A 16,177-nucleotide genomic window follows, 5' to 3' on the forward strand; every position below is an offset into this window, starting at 1 on the left:
AATCATTTCCCAGCATGAAGTTAAGGATGGGTTGTGTATGCAGACAATGACAACTTAGCATCCCCTTAAAAAGTAATCCAAACACACACATCTAAGCCAAACAAAGTTTTTGGGAGGCCAACAATTCAGAGAATTTCCAGCTAACCCTAGAGGCCTCTACCTAAAAAATAACTTCTATGGAATATTGATAGAGGTGCTAAATTTTAAAAACTAATTATTGAGCAGCATTGGACAGTAAGTTCCATTATTAATTTTACTTTTTGCATGTATCTCTGTTTTTTTTTTCAGAAAAATAAAGAGAACAATCATTAGTTAAAAGCACCAATTGATTTCCAACGGACTTGGTCCTATTGACACCCACCAGCTCCCCTCCCCAAGAAAGCATTAAAAACAATCAAAGATCTAAAGAATTGCATACGAACAAAACAATTACCCAACAATTATAGGTAAATTACTATGCGACATTCGAAAAATCTCCATTATGAGAAACCATGAACATGTAATTCGATGAAAAATCCATTGAAATAAGCAAAGCATAGAGTACTTTCACAAAGCAAGGAAAACCATATCAGAAAATTTCATAGATATTCATCTCTTAACCAAAATTTCATGACTCGCGATAGCATGGACATAGCCCAATAGATGCATGAACCTAAGCCACAATAGATGGTTTAGACGCAGCAGAGAGCTTGGATCTTCTCTTGGCTAAGCTCTCGCTACGACGATCTCTTTGCTCCTTCAATCTTGAAGCAAGGAGCTTCTGATACTCAGCAGCAGCTGCCTTGGACTTGGCAATTCTCTTCTTCTTATCTGCAATCCTTGCTCGCTTCCTCTGCAAAGTCAATGGAGTGACCAACCTCTGAATCTTGGGAGCTTTGCTTACTTCCTTCCCTGCCAATTGCACAAGCAGCATTATACTTAAGAATTAAAGAAAACACAGAGCTAACCGCCATAGTAACTGAATTACTATTGAACCTTCTAAATCAAAACTTTTTAAAGGCTAGCAAGTATATCCACAGGCCCTAGCCCAAAAAATTAATATTGAAATTAGGAAACTTACCAGCTTTCGTGGTAAATGTTCGACGATAGGTGTTGACATACTTTCGAACATCATCCTCCTTTGAGAGATTGAAAAGTTTACGGATCTTAGATGCCCTCTTTGGACCTCTCATTCTTGGTTTCTCAGTGTCAGTAAGACCAGGAAGGTCATTCTCACCCTTCTTCACAATAACCAAGTTCAGAACAGAAAGGTCTTGGCTGACAATGCATCCACGTACAGATTTCCTCCTCCGTTCTCCGTTGCGCCTACCGTACCCACGGAAGCAAGGAGTTCCTAACCAGACAAGTTTGAATATTTAATATCATAATCCTTTAAGACAATATAATCAGTCTCTAAAAAAGCTTGTCATTGGCTACAATGAACCAAGATGCTTCTAAGGATTTTGGTAAATAGTAGCACGCACTAAAAACAAAAGGTTTGGCCAACCTCTGTGAAGCAAGAGACGGACACGGCCAGGAGTTAGCACTCCCTGCTTCATTGGGAATCCTTGCTTGTCACAACCGCCCATGATTTTGAAAACATAGCCCTTAAATTCCTGCAAAACAGATATTTGAGAAAACTAGAACTTGTAGCAGGATTTGACAGTGCAAAACATAACGGGTGCATACCTCTCCAAGAGAATCTCCGCTGACCTCCTGTGAAATCCTCTTGTCAAAAAATGCTCGGCTGCAAGATCAAAGAAACAGAATAAAACATGAGGAATTATCACTAGCAGAAGCTTTAAGTAAAAGAAACTTGCTATTTCAATTGACTCATATAATCTAGTTTTACTCAAGGTAAAAATTTAGAAGTTACCAATCAAAAAATCATTGCTACAAGTTCAGCATGAACATAATTGATAATGATCAAGCATATAGAATGGTACAACAAAATTTGGTTGATAACAACAGAATCTTCAAACTAATGTCATTCTGTGCTAGTAACATTTATAATCAACTAACTTGATGACATTTAAACCAATTAGCTAACATTTTCTATAATTAAGAAAGGAAAAAAAAACGGAAACACTAAAGCGCATGTGAAGCATAGTAATGCTGACCCAATAGAGGCCAAAAAAAAAACTTCAAGACACTAGTACTTTTTTTCCAAAGCAATATAAGACGTAACAATGTGGGAAAATATTTCTCAATGTCAATCTTACACAGGAAAATACTATGTTTTCTCTGCAAACTGATTATGAATTTATGATGATGCCTTGTGTAAGGCTCATTAAGCTCATGATTTTATCTGAACATATTCCAATGATATATGTTCAATTCCAATATTATATTTGCAAGAAATTAATGGACAGGGCCTAATTATGCAAAATTGGAATTCAAGTCAGGTTTCTAGATTTCTTTTTCTTGATAGGTAGCTTTCTAGATTTCTTTGTTTAAACCCTTGTAAGGATGCAAAAATATATCTTGCGTAATGGCTATTACAGTATTACCTTTTACAGGGAAACAGAAGACAGCATTGATTATTTACAATTGAACATAACTTAAAAACTAACAATAACTATGAAACAGGCTATTTTGGCTTTGGAAGTGAAATTCTGCTATTTTCATCAAGTCATTCCATTTTTTTTTTCCAATCCCATTTATCTTTTTTATTACAGACCCTGCTTTTACTTGTTCCAATTTATTTTTGCTTAAAAAACAGTAATAGCTAAGAAAGCTAAAAACAACATGTTAATGATAGATTTAGCTGGCCATAAAAAAAAAAAAAAGAGTTGAGTTATAGAATTCATTCATACAATTGAAAGAAAAGCAAATCCCATTTGATACGAAAGCTATGAATTTATATGAGAGAGAGAGAGAGAGGAACTAACAGCTTCTGGTCATCGTCGATTTCGAGCTTTTTCTGGCACCCAGTAGTTGGGTTTGCGATGTTGAACTGTAAAACGAAAAGGAATGTCACAGTTAGTGTCTACGTATTTGTGTGTATGAGAGAGAGAGAGAGAGAGAGAGAGAGAGAGAGAGAGAGAGAGCACCTTCATCTTGGAGTGGAGCTGATGCGGCTGCAAATGAAGAGGAAGTGAGATTTGCGCTTTCTTTAGGGTTTTGTATGATGCGCTTCGGAGAGATACGATGTGGTTTTTATTTTTATTTTTATGGTTTTGGGTTTTTACTCAGAGAAATGGGGCCAAGGCCCAAACCTTAATAAATGAAGTCTTGCTCTTTAGAGTGATCAGACATCAATAGTGGGTTCAGCCCATTTAAGGATCCATCTCCAATTTCAGCAGTAGCAAGCCCAGTTGGGTGATCCCATTCCATGATAGAAATTGTGTTTCAAACTTTCAACAACAGATCCTTCAAATATATAGTTTAAAACTTTTTTTAATAAAAGTTTTAAGTAAAGTAAATTATTGGAAGTTCAGTTTAATCTACAATGAAATATCTTAATTTTTATTGACACTTGTCACGAGTGGAAGATATGCATATCCACTGTTTTAGGTCCTAACTTTTACAAAATAGTATATGATATGATATTATTTGAGTTGTATTTAACGGGCACCTTGTGGTGCCAGTTAATAACAATTTTTTTGAAATTTTTCTGATAATTTTTTTTTATAGTTTTATCTCATTTTTTTCAACATTATAAGTTTGGTGTCTTTTTTGACTTTTTTTAAATTTATTTTTTAATCTTTTTTGCACCTTAACATTTCCCTATATATTTTATCCCTATTTATTTTTATTTTTATTTTTATTTTGGAACTGCTACAAGCATTGGAATTTTCATTTCAATTTTTATTCTATGATGGGTAAGATAACACATGCCATCTTGACATTGGCCTAAGGTAATTATCAGCATATCAACAAGAAAATGACATGGCACCTAAAAAATGTGTCAAGTCTGAGTGACAAAAATAATTGGCTAGTAAAGCTCGACCCTTCAAAGTTTCTGAACATTTACCTCCAAATCTAATCCTGCAAACCTAAAAAGCTAAACAAGGAATTATGCAATTCCATTAAGGAGTACAAATTTCCTACCTCACTTTAAATAATAATTTCCATTGAGGATTGAGGAGAGTAACAATCCAACAAACACCATAAAAATGAGCTATAAAGAGCAGTCATATGTACGATCCTTGACTTTGACAAAAAACTCTTGCCTTTGTTCCTTTAGATAATATTTACCCTCTTCTCTGACTTGAGCATCGAATAGTCATGCAAACATCGACAACTCTTCTAATGCCTTTCTTTTTTGTTATTGTAGGTGTTTGAGGGTCTTGGCTTGGTGAGTGTGATCAACTACATCATCACTGTGATCGAACAACGTATGCTTAACAATTCCCCCTCCCCCAAAAAACAGTAGCAATTATTACAATTTTGTGTACTCCTCAAGTTTTGAAAAATAAACTATTTATCATTTATTATTAGTTAATTGGGATTTTAAATGATCGGATATTAGGAACATCTTTAATTTTAGGAAAATCTAAATCTCTTATCATAAAATATAATCTCTTCATTTTTATTTATTCTTTTGATAACTTCATAATTATGATAGGGGTGACAAGATTTGGACTATGGATATTTTTATTGAAAATACTGGAAAAATGTTAGATGAGTTGCAAGACTTTTAGTTTAATCTCTTCGTTTTAAAGAAAATAAAAAAGGACAACTCCTCAATCTTGGGCATGGCCCTCCATATTTTATTCATTTGTCACTAGGACAAGTATTAAATGGCAAATTTCGGTTTATCAATGCTACTTGAATTTGAATCGAGGGTAAAGTTTTCGAAAAAATCTAGGAAGACAAGTTATTTCACAGTTTCTTGTCATAATTGTGATGTGGCAGAGTCTAAGTGGTGAAGGAAAAATGGTAGGTCTGTATGTAAGTAATAGACAACCACTCAAAATATACACGTAACAAACCCAAAAAGATTAGTAATATTTTGAAATAATTTATTTATTATATTTGTATTTGTAGAGTTGTTAAATTGAGTTCATATTACACGCCAGGAAAGTGAAGAGAGCATGTGCTTAAAAAAAATTTGTAAACTCGTGAGGATGATGAAATGCTATAAAACGCAATTGCATTCACCGACTTGAATCTGGCATGCTTGACTTATTTCATATTTTTCTCTTACAACATTCCTATTAATGTTACATTAGTGCTAGAAACACTTTTTCACAATCTTTTTTAAAGAAAAAAGAATTTGATATTTGGAGAGGGAAGAGGGGCAATTTGAACCCTAGATATCTCACTTAGAAACACCAAGATGTGCAAATTAATTGAGCTACACGGCTCTTTCCACAATCTTTTTTAATTACAGTTGATGTGATAAATTGTGATTAGATTCATTAGTTTTCCACAAGCCATTGACATCATTTTTATTAATATTGATAACAACATACCATCTCAATAATTACAAAAAAGATTGTGAAAAAATTGTTGCCCCTAGACTTATTATTAATATTGATTAGAATGATTATATAAGTATATAACCGGCACATCCTTATGTTCTCATAGGGTTGTTCATCCACCTAATGGTGTCAATAAAACTAGCCAAAATCGTTTCGTGTTGACCAATGACAAGTTTTTTACAATGATGGAGATTAAAAATAAAATTAAGAAAGCAATGGATGCCTAGTTTAGTGGTCAACAGTGAATCTAAAAAATTGGCCATAATTGACCACTCATCATATGTTATATGTTATATATACTACTATTTAAGAAATTTATCCTGTTTGGGATGGATATTTCATTGATTTAAAAATACCCTTACACCCATAGGTTTGAGTAAAGACAAAATTAAAGGACAATTCAATAAAAATATATCTCTAAAACTATTATTATAATTTCTCATCATTAAATTTAAGTACTACCATATATCTTTATTTTTTATGAATTGCAACCTAGTTGTTAAAACAAAACATATATAACTGTCTTCTATTTCTCTCCCTTTGCTTATCTTTGAGGCATTAGCATAAGTAATTTTCTTAATACTCAAATTTTTTTCTAAAATGTGTTCTTCCTCATATCTTTGTATATTTGTCTTTATTTTACATATGTTTATAGTTCTAAAAAGATTTTCTTTAACTTTCTTGAGGTGTTCAAACTTGAAACTCTTCTATACTACAATTTGTGTGTATTTCAAATGATCATTTTGTACATAGAAATACAAAGAAAGAACAATTGATGCAATATAAAAATAAAAATTAATTACAAAAAAGACTTTGAACACACGTGAATCACTTGTTAAAAGGCTAGTATGATATATATTTTGATATTTTGTATAATAAAAAATAAACTGTGATCCATTTTTTAAAAAAACACTTTCACTTTTAAAGAAAAGAAAAAAGAAAAAAGAAAAAAAAAAGACAAAACCATTTTATACCCCCCTAGTTATCATATTTGGATATTGCAGTTATAAAAAGAATGTTCCATTTAAAAACAAAATGGTATGACAATCACATCAACCTACATGGGTGCTTCATTTGAGGCTCACTTGAATTCAGCAAGATTTTATTTTTTATTATTTTAAAGAAAGCCATTAAAAGCAAAAACATTTGAACATAAAACTTTCTCTTTTAACGTGTTATTTATGTCATACAGGGTCGTAAAAGAGTTGAACTTGGAAATTTTAGTTTGGTTCATTTAATTCTATTTGAAAATGAACCAAGTTTGAACTTATCACTTAGATTATATCTTCAATTCTCATTTATTTTCTTATCGAATAAGGTCAATTTTTTTTTTTTTTGGTAAGAGCGAGATCTTATTAGGAAGTCCAAATGAGGCAGAGGCCTAAGAGAACCGGCTCATCAACATCATCAAAGATCCATGACGAGAGGGATAAGAATCATAAGATGAGTTGACGAAAGATGAGCTCATCAACGTCATCAAAGACCCTTGCATGAAGAGAGGGATAAGATGAGTTTGGATTTCCAAGCCATACATGAACCGGCACAACCAGCAAAATTATGGACAAGTCCATCAACATCTAGGAACATAAGAGAAAGTAAATTGACAATTGTCAGAGTAATAACAGAAATAATGGAGGCTTATTTCCCAGCTTGAAGTTAAGGATGGGTTGTTTATGCAGTCAATGATCAACTTCGCACCCCTTAAAAAGGAATCCAAACGTACACACATCTAAAGCCAAACAAAGTTTTTGGGAGGCCAATATTTCATAGGATTTCCAGCTAGGAGAGCTCTAGATGCCTCTACCAAAAAAAGTAACTTCCATTGATATTAATAGAGGTGCTAAATATTAAAAACTTAGATTGGATAAGCAGTGAGTTCCATCATTAATTTTTCTATTTCTCTTTCTTTTCTTTTCTTTTTTTCAGGAAAATAAAAAAGAACAATCATTAGTTAAAACTTAAAAGCATCAACTGATTGCCAACAGGATTATAGTCCCATTGACACCTACCCAATTCCCAGCCCCTGTGCCGGTTTGAGTAGTTTGACCCGCCTCCCCTCCCCTCCTCCCCAAGAAAGCATTAACAATCAAAGATCTAAAGAAATGCATATGAACAAAACAATAACCTGTCGATTATAGGTAAATTACTATGCAACAGTAAAAAAATCTCCATTACAAGAAACCATCAACACGTAATACAACGAAAAATCCATTGAAATAAGCAACATAGAGTACTTTCACAAAACATCAAAACAATATCAGAAAATTTCATTGATACTCATCTTTTAACCAAAATTTCTAGACTTGAGAGAGCATGGACCTAGCTTAAGAGATGCATGAACCTAAGCCACAATAGATGGCTTAGATGCAGCAGAGAGCTTGGACCTTCTCTTAGCTAAGCTCTCACTACGACGGTCTCTTTGCTCCTTCAATCTTGAGGCAAGGAGCTTCTGATACTCAGCAGCAGCTGCCTTGGACTTGGCAATTCTCTTCTTCTTATCTGCAATCCTTGCTCGCTTCCTCTGCAAAGTCAATGGAGTGACCAACCTCTGAATCTTGGGAGCTTTGCTTACTTCCTTCCCTGCCAATTGCACAAGCAGCATCATACTTAAGAATTAAAGAAAACACAGAGCTAACCGCCATAGTAACTGAATTGCTATTGAACCTTCTAAATCAAACTTTTTAAAGGCTAGCAAGTATCCACAGGCCCTAGCCCAAAAAATTAATATTGAAATTAGGAAACTTACCAGCTTTTGTGGTAAATGTTCGACGATAGGTGTTGACATACTTTCGAACATCATCCTCCTTTGAGAGATTGAAAAGTTTACGGATCTTAGATGCCCTCTTTGGACCTCTCATTCTTGGTTTCTCAGTGTCAGTAAGACCAGGAAGGTCATTCTCACCCTTCTTCACAATAACCAAGTTCAGAACAGAAAGGTCTTGGCTGACAATGCATCCACGTACAGATTTCCTCCTCCGTTCTCCATTGCGCCTACCGTACCCACGGAAGCAAGGAGTTCCTAGCCAGACAAATATAAATATTTCTTATCATAATCCTTTAAGACAATATAATCAGTCTCTACAAAGCATGTCCTTGGCTACGATGAACCAAGATGCTTCTAAGGATTTTGGTAAATTGTAGCATGCACTAAAAACAAGAAGTTTGGCTAACCTCTGTGAAGCAAGAGACGGACACGACCAGGAGTTAACACTCCCTGCTTCATTGGGAATCCTTGCTTGTCACAACCTCCCATGATTTTAAAAACATAGCCCTTAAATTCCTGCAAAACAGATATTTGAGAAAACTAGAACTTGTGGCAGGATTTGACAAATGAAAAACATACTGGGTGCATACCTCTCCAAGAGAATCTCCGCTGACCTCCTGTGAAATCCTCTTGTCAAAAAATGCCCGGCTGCAAGATCAAAGAAACAAAATAAAACATGAGGGATTATCACTAGCAGAAGCTTTAAGTAAACAAAATTTGCTATTTCAATTGACTCATATAATCTAATTATACCTCCATATTGGTTACATATTTTACATATAGCCTCATGGTAAAAATTAATAAGTTACCAATCAAAAAATCATTGCTACAAGTTCCAAAACAGCAGGAACGTAATTGATATTAATCAAGCACATAGAATGGTACAACAAAAATTTGGTTGATAACAACAGAATCTTCACACTAATGTCTTTCCGTGCCAGTTAGTAACATTTATAATTTTATAACCAACTAACTTGATGACATTTAAACTGATTAGCTAACATTTTCTATAATTAAGAAAGAAAAAATAAACGGAAATACTAAAGCGCATGGGAAGTGTATTAATGCTGACCCAATAGAGGCCAAAAAATAAAAATTTAAGTCACTAGTGCCTTTTTTCCAAAGCAATATAAGATGTAACAATGTGTGAAAATATTTTTCTATGTCAAAATCTTTACAGGAAAATACTATGTTTTCTCTGCAAACTGATTATGATGATACGGTGCCTTGTGTAAGTGTAACGCTCATTAAGCTCATAATTTTATCTGACGATATTCCAATGATATATGTTTAATTCCAAAATTGTATTTGCAAGAACTTAATTGACAGAGTCTAATTATGCAAAATTGGAATTCAAGTCAGGTTTCTAGATTTCTTTGCTTAAATGCCTATTACCTTTTACAGGGAAACAGAGGACAGCATTGATTATTTACAATTGAACATATAGATTAAAAAACTAACATTAAAACCCGAAACACCAGGCCAGCGATATTTGATTAGAAAATTCCTGGGCAACATTCTACATTAAAAGCATAAGCAAAAATAAAATAGCACAAGGTGACATGCACAAAATGATTGTGAAACAGGCTAAATTGGCTTTAGCCGTGAAATTCAGCGACTTTCATTATATCATTTCATTTCATTTCCAATCCCATTAATCTTTTTTATTATAGACCCTGCTTTTACTTGTTCCAAATACTTTTTCCTTAAAACACAGCAACTAAAGACAACATGTAAATGACAGATTTAGCTGGGCCAAAAAAAAAAAAGAGTTGAGTTATAGGATTCACTCAATCAATTGAAAGAAAAGCAAGTCCTCTTTAATATGAAAGCTATTAATTTTATTAGTACACAAAAAAAAAAAAAAAAAAATTGAGTCTGTAAATGAGAGAGAGAGAGGAACTAACAGCTTCTGGTCATCGTCGATTTCGAGCTTCTTTTGACACCCAGTAGTTGGGTTTGCGATGTTGAACTGCAAAACGAAAAAGAACATGTCAGTTAGTGTCTACGTATTTGTGTGTGTGTGTGAGGGAGAGAGAGAGAGAGAGAGAACCTTCATGTTGGATGTTAGAGATTGGGGCGTAGTGGAGCAGATGCGGCTGCAAATGAAGTGACACAAAAAGAGGAAGCGAAGCTTGTGCTTTCTTTAGGGTTTTGTATGATGCGCTTCGGAGAGATACCATGTGGTTTTTTTTTTTTTTTTTTTGGGTTTTGGGTTTTTTCCTAGACGGGGCCAAGGCCCAAACCTTAACAAATGGAGTCTGGCTCTTAGAGAGATCAGACATCAACAGTGGACTCAGCCCATTTAAAACATCAAGATTTAAAACATCAAGAAGGAAGCTACGGGAAAGTGAAAGAAATGAAAGAGAATAAGGACGAACTATAACTACAAGACGAACATATTGACTGGATAATGGGAGTGTAAGAAGATCATGGAAGCTTATTAATGGCATATATTGCTAAAATACTATAGAAAATAACAGCAAAATATGGGATATGGGATAGAACATAGAACAAGATACAACAAACTGAGAGATATTATTATATTGAACAAGTTTTTTACAGGACTGGAAGACATGAATTAGGAAATATTACACAAACGGTTGACTCTCTATTTTCTAACTCTCAACTCTTTCAACTCTTCTAGGGCTTCTCTCTATCTCTGCTGAACAAAGGAAACAAAAGGCCTATTTATAGGAAAATAATTTACAAAAAGACAATATTTTACAGTCAAGAGATGTAAACTCTGACTTTCTTCTTTACAGTTGTCCAAAATTTGTGAGAGTTCAGTGCCAGTTGTCTTCTGAGTGTGCAGAAAATATTCTCTTTAAGATTCATTACTGACAATGGGCATAATGGAACTGAGGGAAAGGACGAAACTATCATGCAATGCATAGTTGGTAGCTTGAAGAAAGTGTGACGGCAATAGAGAAAGGAAAACACCAAAACAAAAGTGGGTCCTGAACTTTTTTTTTTTTTTTGGGCATATATCTTTTGTACATATCTTTCTTTAATCATCTCTTCCTTGAAACCATTCTTCATCAATATCTGCATCTGGGTCATGGTTATGGTAATAAGGATCATCGAAGTCAAAAGGATTAGGCATTTCCCAATGGTGTTCATATGGCCAATGCTGTCTGCAAATATCTGGGTCGACTGGTACAATGTTTGGGAGGATTCCCTGATTGAGGGATGCTGCCATTGTGAGCGAATAGTGACAAGATATCCAAGATACGTCCATGTGTCTGTGAAGAGTACCATCAGCATTTGTTACCCAATGTACATCTAGAGGGTGGATAATTCCTTCTGCTTGAACATTATTTTTGGAGTTTAGCTTAGCTACTATACATACAGAGGTAATTTTGTGACTAAAACGGGGGTGATCTATTCTGTGATACTTGAACCATTGACTATCATGAGCATCATTTTTCAAAATTTCATGCCAAAATTTGTGAAAATATTTATTATGAGGAAAAGTGTATGAGTAGAATTGTGGTTCAAAATGAAGGCACAAGTAGTACTCATTGAGTAAGTACCACATGTAAAGGTAATGCGCAACAATCCAGTTTGATATCCAAAATGCAAATAAAGTTTTCCATGGTTGCTCGATATCTGGGAAAAGGGCAAGGAAATGGCTTTGGTGTTGTTTGAGGTAATCATGGAGGACTCGAATGATTCTTTTGGATCTAGCTTGGAGAATCAGGGTCTTTATTTGGTCTTTTATTTATGGGAGAATGGTTTCTATCATATTCATGATATCATTAAAAGTAGAAGGGCCTGAGGATGAGGATGGATCTGTGATTGGATATACACATAAAGGTGGAGGAATTATTATGGTATGAAGGACTAGAAGCTTTCTAGAAAGGTAGTCAGTGATAAGGATATCTGTACCTTTGATGTGTTTGACCTGGAAGGACCATTGTGAAAACCAATTTGACCATTTGAGTAACTGGGGATGGGGGACCATTTTTCTTTTGAACTGGAGCATTTTTTGAAAAGAAGACATATCCATTTCTACAAGAAAATTGTGACCAAGGAGGTGAAACTAGAACTTTTCAATGCCATGTTTGACTGCCAGGATTTCTTTGAAAGTAGAATGGTAATGAAGTTCTGAAGGCTTGAATGCACTACTTTTGTATCCACAAATGTTTCTTTTACCATCAATTTCTTCAAAGAGAGCTGCTGCCCAATACTCATCACTTGCATCTGTCTGTAGAATTCTTTTTCCTGTTCTCGGAATCTATAAAGGGGGAAGTTTTTCTGCTAATTTTTTCAACTGTTGAACTGCTTCTGTATGAACTGAATTCCACGCTGGAGGAGATTTTTTCAACAACTTGGACAAACAATCTCTGTGTCTGGAAATTTTTGAAATGAAATCTGACATGTAGTTAACAATTCCAAGAAACTACTGAATCTGTTTGGTGCTGGTGAGCATATCTAAAAATTCACTAAGAGAGACTGCTATGTGAGGCTGCAGAGTGTACTTTCCATCTGAAATGTTTACTCCTAAGAAGTCAATAGAAGATACTTCTTCTATGACCATTTTCTTTTCTGAAAGTATTATCCCTTAAGCTTTTACTAAATTGTAGAATTCAGTAAGCAATTTTTCATGAGATTCTGCATCTTTTGAGAATAGGAGGATATCATCTACATAGATCAATGCATTTGACAACAGTGGTTAAAAAAGCGTTACCATTGCTTTTTGGAATTGAGATGGAGCATTTTTTAGGCCGAAGGGCATTATCGTCCATTGATAATGGTGGTCTGGGATGCAAAATGCTATCTTGTACGTCTCTTTCTGGATGGATTCCTAGTTGCCAAAATCCCGCTTTAAGATCAAACTTTGAAAACACTTTTGCATTGGAAAGGTGCTGGAAAAGAGCACTTTTGTTTGACACAGGGAACTTGTCATCAGCAAGGAAATGATTAAGATCTTGGTAATTAATTACCAATCTAAGCTTTTCTCGAATTTGTTCTACATGCTTGTTAACATAGAAGACTTCACATGCCCATGGAGAAGTTGTGGGTTTAATGAGGTTTTCCGAAAGAAGATTAGATAACTCCTGCTTAGCTAGGGACAAGTGTTCTGGGTTCATACCTCGATGACTAGCTTTTGTAGAGTTAACATCTTCATTCTTTTTGAAATGAAGGGTTATGAAAAAGGCTCGGTTTTTCCATAGAGGATTTGGATTTTTAAGGAGGAATTCTGAGTGGGTGGTTGCACAACATTCATTAATGATCTGAAATTTCAAGGAGTCAAAAGGGTTTATTGAGAACAAATGTGGTACCTGGGTCCATGTGAGAATGTGTTGTTTATGCAAAAGGCCTTTTGAGGACCATTTGAGGCTGGGTATCTGGTGAAAGAGGTCAAATCCTATGAGGAGGTCTTTGCCTGTGAGGAGGTCTTTGCCTATGAGGGGGGATCCAAGGACTTGGTGTTTAATGGTAAGGGTCGGAAAGATTCTAATGTGAATGGGCTTACTTTTCTGGGTAATCAGGAATGTTTCTCCATTGGCTGCTCTAAACATCTGATGATGGAGTAACCAAAAATCTTCTGGTAAAATCTTAGGATGAAGGATTGTTGTTGCTACTCTTGTATCAAACAAAGCTATTACTGGGATGGGTCTGGAATAGGTATCAAGGAGGATGTGAACTTGAGCTATTGGTGTGCGGCCAGCTATTGGGGCTATAAGAGGCTGAGATGTGTATATGGTTTGGATTTCTGGGTCTGAATTATCAGTAATGCTTGAATCTGACTCATCTTCTAAGGTGGAATAAGACATGACTGCCAAGGCTTGGGGGGAATAATCGTCATCCAAGGAAAAGAGTGATTCAACATCTGAAAATGGGGTATCATCTGCATGAATTTGGGCTTGCTCCAAAAGCTTTGCTGTTTTTTCTCTTTTTGGACAATTTTTTGCAAAATGACCGAGTTTTCTACATACAAAACAAACTTTTGAAGTTTTGCCTTTGAACTGCTTTCTTCTAAGAAACTTCCATTTCTTTTTTCTAAAAACCTTCTTCTTTGGATGAGATTGCTTCTCCTTCCAAGAATACTTCTTGTAATGATCTCTTCTCTTAGTTGGACAAGCACAAGTTTTGTTATAACACTTTATCTGCAAATCTTTCCTTTTACAATTATCTTTAAGCTTGCTGTGGATCTTGTCAATATCTGAAAGAAACTTTCTTTGATTGCAGAATTTTTCCAAAGCAATGAGGACATGCTGATAAATCTCTCCTAAAAAGGCTTGCTGCAGGGTGATTTTTTGAAGATTCATCATGCGAAGAGTCTCATCACCTAGTGGTTTTGGGAATGAGTTCAAAAAAGTGTGCTTGGAATTGACATCGTCCATTCCATTAAAGGCGTAGTATCTGCTTGACATTCTGTCAAAATATTTTTTCAAATCTTTTCTTTCAAAGGAACAACATTTCATCAATAGGAATTCATCTCTCGCTACTTCAGTGTAATGAGCTAATGAACCAAGGAATTCATTATGGAGGATCGTGAAAAAATCCTCGAGTGTGTTACACTGGGCTGCTTGTCTTTGCCTGTATTCTTCAAGGTTAATCCACCATTGTCGCAGTCTGCCTGTAAGTCTTGCTACAAATTTGGCAATAATCTGGGCAACTGTATTGTTTGGGGCTTGAAGTTTAGCTGTACACCATGAATACATGTTAAAAATTTCATCATGCCATTTTGAAGGAGGACTGTTATCAATGGTAAACAAGTGCTTTGAATCTGTGGTTGATGAATAGGTTAATCTTGTATGGTGATCAGGGATAACAGGTGGTGTAGGAAATATTGGTGGTGGTCATGTAGGTTGTTTAGGGCGAATGACATCATCTTCTTCTTCTACTTTTGGATCAGTCATAAAGACTTCATCTAGGTCAAGGCCAGACAAGTCTAGATTTGTGTCATCAATGACTGGAAGAACAAAAGGTTCTGTTGGTTCTTGAAGAGTTAAAGTTTTCAAAAATGATGATATCGAGTTTGGAGGATCAGAATTTATAGCCAACATGTTCATATCTGGGGGTCTAGAGGAAGCACCAATAGTTGGATCTGGTGGTTGGTATAATGGTTCTTTGTCTTTTTTGATGAGATGAGGTTCTGGTCTGGGTTGAGATTCTAGTTGGGGTGGTGGTGTTGGGTTTGTTATGCTGGGAAAAATTCCACATGGTTTAAAATGATTTTGAGCTGGATGTGTCATGTTTAGTGGTTGAAGGTTCTGGTATGGGAAAACTGGGGAGAATGGTGAAGGTATTGGTATGGACAAATCTTTATACAATGATTGATAAGGTTGATAAGGCATGTAGACTTGCATTGGAAGAGCTTGGGTAGCTGCTTTTTGTGAGTTCTCCATAGTCTGGAGTTACATCAACAACTGCTTTCTTTCTTTTTCTTTTTGCCCAATGAGGGGAAAGGAGACAGACAAATCTTTTACTGTGGAGGCAATTGTTTCCAATTCTTATTCAACTGACTGTATTTTTTTCTTCAAATCTTCAATGAGAAAATTTAAGGATGAGAAGGTATGAGTTACTGCTTCAGTCAACTTTTGTTGATTATCAAGAATTTTTGAAAGGACTTGGTTTTGTGCTACAACATTTTCTGCCTGCCAATTGAGAGCTGCTTCAGCTGAAGAGACTTGTTTTTTGGTTCCATCTGGATTGGTTCCAACAGGGTTTTTGATTTTTCAAACATGTTTAACATTGGCTTGGGGGTGGTTAAAACTTTCTAGAGGAGGAAAATTTTGTGAATAAGAGGGTGATGCATGGTCAAACATATAACAAGGTAAAGTCTTTTGTGTGTGGGTTTGACTGGGAAGCTTGGGTTGACATTTTTGGATTTGGGGAGGGACTTTTTGGTAATACGGGATTAGTGGTGGTCTCTGGTTTTTTTGGTTTTGATCATGACTTTCTTTGCATGGGGAAAGGGATGGAGTTTTTTGTTTTCTGGATCTGGGGTAGAGGACATAGTAGTCAAACTTTCTAGAGGGTTCTCCAAGGA

The 16,177-nt window shown here is 35.2% G+C and overlaps 2 protein-coding genes across 2 annotated transcripts; both read right to left on the reverse strand.

Annotated features, from left to right (window-relative positions):
* Nucleotides 1-440: 440 nt before the first annotated feature.
* On the reverse strand, nt 441-3,166 carry LOC142613629 (small ribosomal subunit protein eS6). Its single transcript, XM_075786066.1, has 6 exons — nt 3,033-3,166; nt 2,871-2,935; nt 1,669-1,726; nt 1,487-1,595; nt 1,061-1,333; nt 441-891 (listed from the first exon to the last, which is right to left on the reverse strand). Exons 1-6 carry the CDS (start codon nt 3,036-3,038, stop codon nt 653-655), a joined length of 750 nt encoding a protein of 249 aa, XP_075642181.1. The 5' UTR covers nt 3,039-3,166; the 3' UTR covers nt 441-652.
* A 4,351-nt stretch (nt 3,167-7,517) lies between these two features.
* LOC142613630 (small ribosomal subunit protein eS6) lies at nt 7,518-10,366 on the reverse strand. The gene is made up of 6 exons (XM_075786067.1): nt 10,226-10,366; nt 10,080-10,144; nt 8,763-8,820; nt 8,580-8,688; nt 8,155-8,427; nt 7,518-7,988 (listed from the first exon to the last, which is right to left on the reverse strand). Exons 1-6 carry the CDS (start codon nt 10,229-10,231, stop codon nt 7,750-7,752), a joined length of 750 nt encoding a protein of 249 aa, XP_075642182.1. The 5' UTR covers nt 10,232-10,366; the 3' UTR covers nt 7,518-7,749.
* Nucleotides 10,367-16,177: the final 5,811 nt, after the last annotated feature.

The sequence above is a fragment of the Castanea sativa genome, chromosome 10 (assembly GCF_040712315.1).
Source record: "Castanea sativa cultivar Marrone di Chiusa Pesio chromosome 10, ASM4071231v1".
NCBI lineage: Eukaryota > Viridiplantae > Streptophyta > Magnoliopsida > Fagales > Fagaceae > Castanea > Castanea sativa.

What these genes read in the sequence shown, in the direction of transcription:
- LOC142613629 (XM_075786066.1), bottom strand. An exon ending in ATCGACGATGACCAGAAGCT is followed by an intron (nt 1,727 to 2,870) that starts GTTAGTTCCTCT and finishes TTGATCTTGCAG; the next exon opens with CCGAGCATTTTTTGACAAGA. An exon ending in AACATTTACCACGAAAGCTG is followed by an intron (nt 892 to 1,060) that starts GTAAGTTTCCTA and finishes TGCAATTGGCAG; the next exon opens with GGAAGGAAGTAAGCAAAGCT.
- LOC142613630 (XM_075786067.1), bottom strand. An exon ending in GCGGAGATTCTCTTGGAGAG is followed by an intron (nt 8,689 to 8,762) that starts GTATGCACCCAG and finishes TCTGTTTTGCAG; the next exon opens with GAATTTAAGGGCTATGTTTT. An exon ending in CCGTCTCTTGCTTCACAGAG is followed by an intron (nt 8,428 to 8,579) that starts GTTAGCCAAACT and finishes TTGTCTGGCTAG; the next exon opens with GAACTCCTTGCTTCCGTGGG.